At 55.8% G+C, this 10818-nt stretch overlaps 1 protein-coding gene across 1 annotated transcript; it reads right to left on the bottom strand.

The window, feature by feature from the left end:
• Positions 1-8637: 8637 nt before the first annotated feature.
• On the bottom strand, positions 8638-10067 carry Irgc (immunity related GTPase cinema). The gene has a single exon (XM_052169427.1). It carries the CDS (start codon positions 10027-10029, stop codon positions 8638-8640), a length of 1392 nt encoding a protein of 463 aa, XP_052025387.1. The 5' UTR covers positions 10030-10067.
• Between the last annotated feature and the right edge of the window lie 751 nt (positions 10068-10818).

Raw genomic sequence — 10818 nt, 5'->3', positions numbered from 1 at the left:
GATATGAACTTCCAGATGGTCTTGAAGCCCTTCAGGGCTATGCCCTCACACAGCGATCCCAAACCCTTATGCCAGGTCCCCAGCTGTACAGAAACCCTGCTGCCCTCTCCACGCAAGGTAACCTAGCTCTTCCCAGTCAAACCCTGTGTCTCAGCCCAACAGCAATGCATCTGCAGTCCCAGCCCTGCGAGGCAGCAGGGTCACAAATTCCAGCTCAGCATTGGCTACACAGATTATACCCTGTCTCAAGCACCTGTGATCAGGCCAACAGAAGCTCATCCAGGTTCCAGGGGACGCACCCTCTGGTTGGGAGTTTGCCCAGACTAGGGCAAGAGAAACAGGCCAACAAGCAAGCCTCACTCCAGCGAGAAGGACCCGAAGTTCCCGTCCTAACACCCCCCAGCCTGGGACAGATCTGTGTCCTCTGGGCCCTGCCCTGCAGCTGGGTCAGTTCCGGGGCCAACGGGAGCATCTTGGGATAGTGAGGGAGGTGCCGCATGTGCCCAGGGCTGTGGCCACAGAGGCGTGCATGAGTGGCCTGCAGCAATAGTGTCTCAGGCTTCTGGAGAAACTGGTTGGGTTGCTCAGGCGATGGCTTTAGAGCTGGCCAGAGTGTCCAGGTTCCTGAGCCCAGCATGTGACAGGTTGAGGGTGGCGTTGGCACCTAGCCAGACAAGCTGTGGACAGCTCTTCTCTGAGAACGGTGTTGAGAGGGCCAACACGGCGGCCAGAAACACCACCCAGGCCTCGGCAACTCCTCATTGTTCTCGGCCTGTGGAAATCAGATTTAGCCACAGCCAGCAGGGAGGCCTTCATGTCGACTGCAAGAAAGGCCGCCCGCTTCCCTCCTGTCCCACTGTCAGCTGCCTGGATTACACTCTGGAGAGCAAACCATGCGGCTTGAGGATGTGAGCCCTCTGGCCAGGCTGCCTCTGTTCAGGCCTCGGCCCTGCCAGCTGCCTGTGGCCTCCAGTGAGTGAGTGACCAGACCTCTCTGCTTTCCCATTAGTGAAATAAGGTTTTCCCACCCGTGCCTCTGCGGGGTCTGAAAACACAGACTTCATGGAGCCCCCGGGTTCCAAATTTACATGTGTGATTCTGTCACCAGTGTGATATGAGCCAACTGTGGGGTTTAATCCAGTCACAGGTGTGATTTTAATCAACCCCTTTGCCTACTCTGGACCTCAGCTGGAAGGTGGAAGTCTTTCACCCAGCCTCTCAGAGCCCCACACCCGCCAACACCGTCCAAGATCTCAGCAGCCGCTGGACTTCCGGAGTCATGGAGTCTGTGGTTGTCTTAGAGCAGATGGAGTAGAGCCAATTGCCCTGGCAGGCACTGTGTACTCCCAGACTGAGGCAGGAGGATTGCCACAAGTTCTAGGTCAGTTTGGAATACAGAATGAAAGCCTATCTCTTAAACAGCCAGTGGGCGGGAAGGAGTTGAGGAAATCGGTGAGGATGCTTGCTGATAACCTGGGTGGAGTTGGAACCACGTGGTAGGAGAGAGCCAACTCCTACAGCTCAGCTTGCCCTTAATCTCCACATGCATACTGGCGCGCGCGCGCGCGCGCGCGCACGCACACACACACACACAATATTTTTAAGGAAAGAAAAGTCAGTACACCCGTCTCTAACAAGTAAAGTGTGGCCCACGTGTGACAGCCACTGTTGGCATGTGCCTCTGCCAGTCTGGTGTCACAGCCATCAATATGTACCAGGCATCCTGAGCATGCCGGGGCTGCCAGACTCCATTCTCCCGGCCTTCAGAACTCGACCTTCCACAGGATGCCGTCGGCAGTATGTTCTGAGCCACCCTTTCTCTGGAGCCCTCTGTGCGCCTGGCCTAAGTGGTTTAATGTTAATGACTTGCAGTCTTGGCTTCCTTCGCCATGTCTGTCATAAGTCGTTTGAAACCCAGGTGTAATTCATCACCTTCGCCTCGATCAGCCCTGTCCTGCCCTGTGGGGCTGTGAGATACAGCTGCTCCCTTGTTCATCCCAGCCCAGCGTCTCACAGGAGCTGACCACAGTGAAACTTAATGTCAATGTCACAGTCTCTAGAGGTTTCCTTTTAAGCAGTCTTCACCCAACAGGCTGGGGATAATGCCAGTGGAACTTAACAAAACCATAGCCCTACATGTCTCTCCCTCTCCCCTCTCCCTTTCGCCTCTTCCAAATAAAAAGAAATCAAAGTAAATGACCTTGGTAACCCAGACCTGTATTCCAGCTACTTGAGAGGCTGAGGAAAGAAGATTGCAAGTTCGAGGCCTGCCTAGAACATAGAGCGCACTTGAGCAAATTAGTTAGACCCCCATCTCAAAATAAAAAAAGACAACTGGAGATATAGCTTATCTGTAGAGCCCCTGCCTCGAATCCCCCAGGGAGGGGCTGGGGGCGTGGCTCAGTGGTAGAGAACCTGCCTAGAATCCCCCAGAGAGGGGCTGGGGGCGTGGCTAGTGGTAGAGCCCCTGCCTAGAATCCCCCAGTGAGGGGCTGGGGGCGTGGCTCAGTGGGAGAACCCCTGCCTAGGATCCCCCAGGGAGGGGCTGGGGGCGTGGCTCAGTGGTAGAGCCCCTGCCTAGAATCCCCCAGGGAGGGGCTGGAGGCGTGGCTCAGTGGTAGAGCTCTGCCTAGACTCCCCCAGGGAGGGGCTGGGGGCGTGGCTCAGTGGTAGAGCCCTGCCTAGGATCCTAGGATCCCCCGGGGAGGGGCTGGGGGCGTGGCTCAGTGGTAGAGCCACTCACCATTGGAAAGACACTTTGTTTACTTTCTCTTCCCAATAAATACAAATGAATAAGGGGTTGGAGAGATGGCTCAGAGTTTAAGAGCACTGACTGCTCTTCTAGAGGTCCTGAGTTCAATTCCCAGCAACCACATGGTGGCTCACAACCAACTGTAATGGGTTCTGATGCCCTCTTCTGATGTGTCTGAAGACAGCGACAGTGTACATGAAACAAAATAAATCTTAAAAAAAAACTAAAAAAACTTCAAAAACCGAATGAATGAATGAATGAATGATAAAAGTTAAAGTAGCAATGTCCACAGTACTTGAGGCTTTGCCAGCTGGAGGACTGAGAGCAGTAATATGGCTGTTGTATTGACATATGTTCCCTGACAGCCCCGGCTCATAGCAGCTGGGAAGGAGACTCTGCCTGCTCACACTGGCACTGAGGAGGACTAGCGTGCTGAGGGCTGGCAGCTAGCTAACAGGCTATTAGGAATGGAACCCGAGCCCCGCGTCAATCCCCCGCGTGCTGGCATACCAGGCACACACCACCACATCCAGCCACACGCTCACTGCACCACCATCTCAGAGAGCAGGAAACAGGCCTACAAGTCAAAGGTCACTTCCTAAGGGCCTTCGGCGGGCTCCAGAACCAGGACGTGGACAGCCTCTCGATGACTTTATAGATGCGCACTCAGCGTGTCCAGACCTTTAGGCCAGACCAGTTCGCACAGGCCTGAAGGAAGAGGCCTAATGGGGCTGGCGCTGGACCGGTGACCACCCTGGCCTCCCCTCTGAGCACCTGTGTCTGACACCAGGCCTTGCTACCTTGATGACTAGGGTGGCCAGGGAAGCTGTCGTGGACATTCTGTCCTTGTGCGTGTCCTTGTGGGTGCATTAGTGTGTGCCAGGCGGCCGTGCACAGTACTTGTACAGAGCCATATTGGGGCAGTCATGCACTTGGTCAGAGTTTGACTATGGTCAAGGTTAACTTCTCCCAGATAGCCAGGATCCTGCTCCACCTAGGGCCGAGTGCTCGAAGTAAAGGTTAAGTTCATTGTTCCTCCAGGTCTAGGAATTCCTGAATTAAGCAGGTGACCCACCCAGCTGCCGGAGCAGTCAAGACGAGGACCTCCAAGAGAAACTAGACAACTTCCACCGGAACTCAGCCTGGAGTCTGGGGGAGAAGGGTTTGCCCAAACTGTTAAAAGGTCTGGCGCCATTAAAGTTTCTGGCTTTGATCAGTGAATATTGTCTTAGCCATACTTCTTTTCGCCCCTCTTCCCTATTTATCCCTCAGCTTCTGTCCCAGAAACCCACTTCGTAATAGCTGCAGGCAGCTATGGAACCCAACAAGTACTGGTATGTGGAGGTCACAGAACAGCCCCAAGGGTCAGTCCTCAGATGCAGTCCATCACCTGCTTGAGACCGGGCCCCTCACTGGCCTGGAGCCTTACCAGGTTTGGTCTGCTGGCCCTAAACTCCCAGGGATCCACCTGTCTCTGGCTCCCATCTCATTGTCACTAGGATAACAGGGCCTTTGTTTTATTGTGTTTTGATAGCCAACCCTGACCTTTAGCTTCTGATCCTCCTGCCTCCACCTGGTGAGTGCTGGGGTTATACACAACACACACACACACACACACACACACACACCATTCAGATTTAATGCAGCGCTGGGATGGGTGGATGGGAGGCTGAGCTTTGGCATGGGAGGCAAGCACCACACCACTGCCATCCCCTCCCTTCACCTCTCTTCTTTGGTGTTAGAATTTGAGTGGAGGGCCTTGCACTTAGCAGGCGAGCATCGGACAGCGGAGCTGCATCCCCAGCCCAGCCCATGCAGTCTTGACTCCGCCTTTCTGAAAGGGACTGGATACAAGGGATCGGTCTGTTGTCTTGTTCAGTGGACAGGAAGTTCTCAGGAGCCCTTGGGCTGCTCTGTCTCAGGGAAACGCTTACTGTGGATAAGGGTTAGGCAGAGGCCATCTTAGGAAGGATCTGGAACAGCAGGCTGGGAAACCACAGAAAAGTTTGAACAACACACGCACACGCTCACGCTCACACTCATGGACACGTACAAATCCTGTGGCCCTATGGGAAACGAGGCTTGAGCCTCACCAACAAAGCAGATAAGTGGGCCTAGAGCTGCAGGCACAGAACAAGGTATGAACGGTGAGAAACTGGGGCGATGGACATGGAGGTAAAGAGACAGGAAGTGAGGGCCCGTTGGCCGAGAGAGGAGAAAAGAGATGATAAAGAAAACCCCAGCATGTCCCTCTCCACCTTAAGACCTGTGGTGAGACTACTGAGTTCCTGGTTCCTAACCCTGCCATCACAGCCCCAGCCAGCCAGATGGACGACAGCCCTGGGTTTGGGATGTCAGCAGTCCGCAGAGCGCAGGGTGTGGGCTGATTTAGAGCATAGATCCGAAAAGGACCATCTGGAGCGTGGTCTGTGTTTTAATATGTGTGAGCATTTCTGTCTCTGGTGTCCACAGAGGCAAGAGGAGGGCCCTGGGTCCCCCGGGACTGGAGTTACAGGTGGTTGTGAGCCACCCTGTCGGGTCTGGGAACCAAGCCCAGGCCCTCTGCAAGGCAGCCTGTGCCCCTAACTTCTGAACCCTCTCTCCAGGCCTGAGCTGGGGCTTTTATATTTTGTTCATTCATTCTTTCATTCTGTTTGTTTTCTGAGCTGGTCTCAGAGGTTTCTTTCTAGCGCTAGGCCTCATGCATACAAGGCCAATGCTTCCATCCCTGAGTACAACGCCAGTTCAGATTCTCAGTGTAGCTGAGGAAAACCTTGAACTCTCAATCCCCCAGCCTCCACCCCTGCAGCAATCATAGGCATTGCCCTACCATGCCTGGTCTGGCGTTCTTCTACCCCTGTGGCCTCTTTGATGCAGATAGGGCAGTAATTCTGGTAGAGACAAAACAAGGAGAGAGACCTCTTAGGGAAAGAATTCTGTGTAAAGGTAGACAGGCCTCATGCCTCGAATTCAATCTCCAGACCCGACATAAAGATGTGGAGAGAACTAATGTGTAAAGTTGTCCTGTGACCTTTGTGTGTGCTGTGACATACATGCTTACACACACAAAGTATGTACATACACACACAGACAGAGACAGGGGGGAAGAGAGTAGGGGAGAGTAAAAAGGAAAGAGAGTCCTTTTGCAAAGCAGAGAGAGTCCACACCCCTTAATCTCCCAGGAGAAGGAGCCCCTTAGTCTGGGGCTGTTTGCTAGGGCTGGGTCACTCCAGGTCAGAGCTATCCTCAGACCCTGGAATCCTCAGGAAGCAGATGGGACCGACTTGGGCGAGCCCAGCTCCCTTGTCCCACATCCTTGTCTGCCACCTGCTTCCTGCAATCTCTAGAACCTTCCCAGGAGCCTGAGGAAGCTTGGAAAGCTTCCCATGATGCAACTGCCAGGCTGGATCCCAGCCCAGCCTTCCTCCACACGGGAGGCCCCGGAGGCAGAGCCTGGAGGATTCAGCTCTCGGTTCCTTCTGCTGCTGCAGCCCAGTCAGGCATCCAGTTGGCCCCCCAAAAAGGAGGCCAGGCTGTTTCTGCTGCTCAGACTGCTGAAACTCCAAGCTGAGCTTCCCAGCCTGCCCTGGAGCCCAGAACTCTCCCAGAACTGCCCGTCACAGGGCAGGTGATCACATCCATCCTCCTGCCCCCGCCTCTCTGCCTCTCGTGAACCACAAATGTGACTTCTCACCTCGCACCGCCAAGTTCCTGCCACATGCCTGGGAATTCCTATGAGCAGCTCAGGAGTGCAGGTCCTTCTTTCAGATCGTCCCAGGCCGCTGTAGGCTGGGCGCTCTGGGAAGTACATCAAAAAATCAGCGTCCACACGTTCCCTATGCTTCAGTGAGGCTTCTGCACTCTCAGAAACTATTAAATATTTTTATGAATTTTTTGAGACACAGTTTCTCCACGTAGCTCTGGATGTCCTGGAACTCACTCTGTAGACCCAGCTGGCCTTGAACTCAAAGAGCCACCTGCCTCTGCTCTATGAGTTCTGGAATTAAAGATGTGTGTGCTAGGGCTGGAGAGATGACTCAGAGGTTAAGAGCACTGACTGCTCTTTCAGAGGTCCTGAGTTCAATTCCCAGCAACCACATGGTGGCTCACAACCATCTGTAAAGAGATCTGATGCCCTCTTCTGGTGTGTGTGGAGACAGCTACAGTGGATTCATATCCATCTTTAAAAAAATAAAAAGGGTGTATGCCACCACAGTTTTCTGGAAGGTTGAATACTTGGGACCCTTCCTAAACAGGGGAGTTCAGGCTTGGGCAGGCCAGTGTCCAGATCACTTCTGCATACCACCGCCATGACCACCGCCAAGAATCAAGAACAGAGGAAGTCCCTAGCAAGTGCCTAGGTAGGAGTCACATCCCACTGGGACACTTAAGTCTCACCCCTGGTGCCAGGGACACCACTCCCAGCCGTGTATGTCAGACACATCCCCCGACACCAGACACCCTCAGCCCATCAGCCTCTCACTCTAATCCCCGCGGCCGCACTCTACCAGGCTGTGGTTTAGAACTGTTGAAGGCTTGGGTCCTCGGTGCAGTGTTTAGAGGTGGGGGGCTGGAGTGCCACTCGGGGGTGGGGTGGGGGGGTACGACGCTCCCCGAGCATGCAGGAATCCTCAGTTCCATCCCCAGCACCCAATGAACCAGGTGGTGGTGGTGCAATCTGGAGTGCCTCACTCTGGATTGGAGGCAGGAGACCCAGAATCAAGATTCTTCAATGTCGAGGTGGGCTGCAGGAGACCAAGCTCCTAGGAGATGGTGGGGTCGCAAAGGCGCTGACGGCGGCATCGGTGGACTGTGCTCCACTACTGGATTCATATGGCGTAGGGGTAGGGGCGGGAACCACAGCTCAGAGCCTTGATGGGAGGAAGTGGGTAGTTGGGGTGTATGACTTAGGGCATGGCCTCCTACTGTGTGCATGTGCATGTGCGTGTGCGTGTGCGTGTACGTGTGTGTGTGTGTGTGTGTGTGTGCGTGTGTGTGTGTGTGTTCAGTCCGTCAACCTTGTGTGTCAGCTTCCTGCATCCTGTGACATAAGCCTCGCCTGCCATGCCCTCCTGGAGCCAAGAGGTTGTCTCACCACAGGACTTCTAGGGTTGAAGCCTTTGAAACTGCGAGCCGAAGGAAGCCTCTTAAAATGTTCAGGTGGATCTGCTTAGGTGTCTGGCGCAGAGCCACTGCCTCAAAATCATGGAGACTTACGGGACTCGAGATGGGATGCGGGCCAGCTGTAGGATACTGGCCCCGAGTCCCCCAGGGAGTTGCTGGGAGGGTGGCTCTGTGGCTAGAGCCCCTGGGATATGGTGCTGGGCCTATCAGAATGGGACAAGTGTGAAAGTTCAGGGGTAGAGAATGCTTAGGGTGGGGCTCCACTTCCATGCCCAACAGCAAATTCTAATATGGAGTACCACAGGAAGGTTCTCTCTCTGTCTCTGTCTCTCTCTGTCCCTGTGTCTCTGTTTCTGTCTCTGTCTCTCTCAATGTCTTTGTCTCTCTGTCTCTCTGTCTGTCTCTGCCTCCCTCTCTCACACACACACATACACACACACACACACACACACACACACACGGTGCCTCCCCAGCAACTGACAGTTCTCACCTTGGCCTCATGAGGAGCAGGGAGAGAGCCCACTGAGGAACCCTGGGCACCCCCTCCACCCACCCCTCAGCCTCCCTCTCCTCGGGGTCAAGTGTTACCACGCGCAGTGTTTACCCTCCCCACCCGGCTCCCTGCCCCACGCCACCCACGCGCAAGGCCCCTCTCAGTCTGATCACAGTAGCCGGAATCGGTCGATGTTGGTTTTGTTTAAAGGGCTTGGCTGGTGGGTGAGGCGGAGGTGGGGAGGAGGGGCAGGGGCAGGGCTGCGCGTTTATTTGTCTTCTGACAAGTCGCGCCTCTTCCAGCTGTCAAGAATGTACTTGAGGAGGAGGCCAAGCTTCCTGCGGGTGGACAGCGGGGCTTCCTCGCTGGTTCCTTCCCCAGTGCTGCGCTTCTCCACCGCATTGTCACCAGCCGCCTCCAAGCTAACCTCAGCCTGGGGCTCGTCTTCCTCCAGGGCCTTGATGCGGACGCGTTGGGCGTCTTCGGCCATCTCATTGAGACAGCCCTGGAGCATGGTGTAGACCGTGCCGAAGCTGATACCCCCGGCCACCAGCGTGCCGAACACAGGGATGCCCCTCTCGAAGGCACGGGCCACCCGCATGGCACCATCTGAGGACTGCGAGTAGAGTCTCAGGACAGTCTCTGGTGAGACCTCGTTGGCCAGAGGGGAGCGGATGACGGAGCGCAGGTCCCCTGCCTGCTTGCCCACCTGCTCGGCCAGCTTGGCCAGCGAGTCGTCGTCTAGGCCGAAGCTGCGATGGTAACCCCGCAGTGAGCGGATAAGCAGGGCGTCGTCGTAGGCGGCTGCCAGTCCCGGGACCGGCAGGGCCTGGATGACCCCGGACACCAAGGCAGTCTTAAGTACCTGCTCTTGTAGCATGTCCTTCTTCTTCTGCAGAGCCTCCAGCGAGATGTCAGGCAGGGACAGCAGGCCGGCGTGGCGACGGTGGGCGGGCAGGTCGTGCTCCCAGGTGGTCATGAGCATCGGGAAGTCATAGCGGGTTGGCGACAGGTTGGACACCAGGAAGATGCGGGGATCATTCAGGCCCGCTGCCCGCAGCCGCTCCGCGCAGTGATCCCGGATCTCCTGGAGGACGGCCGCCTCGCTGAAGCCCGAGGGTCTCTGGCTGCGGGTGGCCGCCAGATCCTCGTCCACCTTGGTGCGCACAAAGTAAAACTTCTTCCCCTGGCGCAGGATCTCGGAAGCCAGGCGGGTCTCCACGGCGCCACAGCGGCGGGGGGAGACGAGCAAGAAGAAGTCGTAGCGGCCGAAATCCACCTGCTTCAGATACTTGTCTGCTGAGCAGCCTGGAGAACCGGCCCCCGGCAGGTCCCACAGGGTCACGTCGGGAAACTGCGGGTGCGGGTAGGGCGAAGGCTGCATGGTGGTCTCCACGACCCCAGTGAGAGCTGCACCAGGATCCTCGGCGCCCAGGCCGCGCAGGGCATTGATGAGGGAGGACTTGCCGGCTCCCGACTCGCCCGTGACGCCCACTTCCAGCCGGGTGGTCTCCGAGTTGGCCAGCAGCTCCCGGAGGCGAGAGGCGGCCTGGGGGATGTCGCCAGACTCAAAGGCGGTGCGCAGGGCCTCGAGCTCTTCCTTGGCCATGAGGATGGTGGTCTCCTCCTCAGGCACCGCGGGCAACCTGGAAGTTGCCATGGTTCAGAACTGGGCAGGAAGATGGGGGACAGTCACGGGACGTGACTCCTCAGTGGCTGCAGGAGAGAAAGCAGACATTCATGTATCACGCTCTCCAACAGAGGTGGAGGAGGCAGAAGTTCTCACTAGACTGTGACCAGCTCTCTTCCTCAGGAACTGGGGTATCTGGCTCTCACCTGTAATCCAGCCCTGGGAGCTGGAGACTGGAGGGTCACCATGCGTCCCAGGACAGTGAGACTCTGTCTCACAACAATGCCCAGGTGTGATGGCAAATAGTTTTAACCTCAATACTGAGAGGCTGAGGCAGACAGATCTGTTTGAGTTCAAGGCCAAGCGAGACTTGAACAGTGAATTTTGGGCTAGCCTGGGCTTCGTAGTGAGTCTCTGTCTCAAATACAACGACAAGGAAGAAGATGCCAGGTGTGGTGACTCCCATCTGAATTCCTGCACTTGGGAAGTGGAGGTAGGATCGTTTGAAGGGAACACTCAGCTACGTAAGGGGAGTTCAAGGCTCTCCTGGTCTACATGTAACCCCGTCTCGAAACAAGAACTCAGGTACATTCAGCATGAGGTAAGGCACTTTGGAGTCCCAAAGGCCCAGGGTCACTTTCCAGCTAGGCCACTGTCTTGCTGTGGGACCTGAAGCCATAAGGAACCAAACAGCCACTAAGACACTGCAGGGGGTCCCTGGAGTAACCTAGGAAGGGGACAACTTTGTGAGAGATGGGTGCCCTTTGCCCAGGCAGGTTGGCCTGCTGAGATGAAACCCGATGGTTTCCTTACAGTATC

The sequence above is a fragment of the Apodemus sylvaticus genome, chromosome 1, assembly GCF_947179515.1.
Source record: "Apodemus sylvaticus chromosome 1, mApoSyl1.1, whole genome shotgun sequence".
In the NCBI taxonomy this organism is placed as follows: Eukaryota; Metazoa; Chordata; class Mammalia; order Rodentia; family Muridae; genus Apodemus; species Apodemus sylvaticus.
This window is presented reverse-complemented; position numbering and strand designations above follow the sequence as displayed.

Coding starts and splice junctions, on each gene's coding strand:
- Irgc (XM_052169427.1), bottom strand. CDS start 10,029: ATGGCAACTTCCAGGTTGCCCGCGGTGCCTGAGGAGGAGACCACCATC.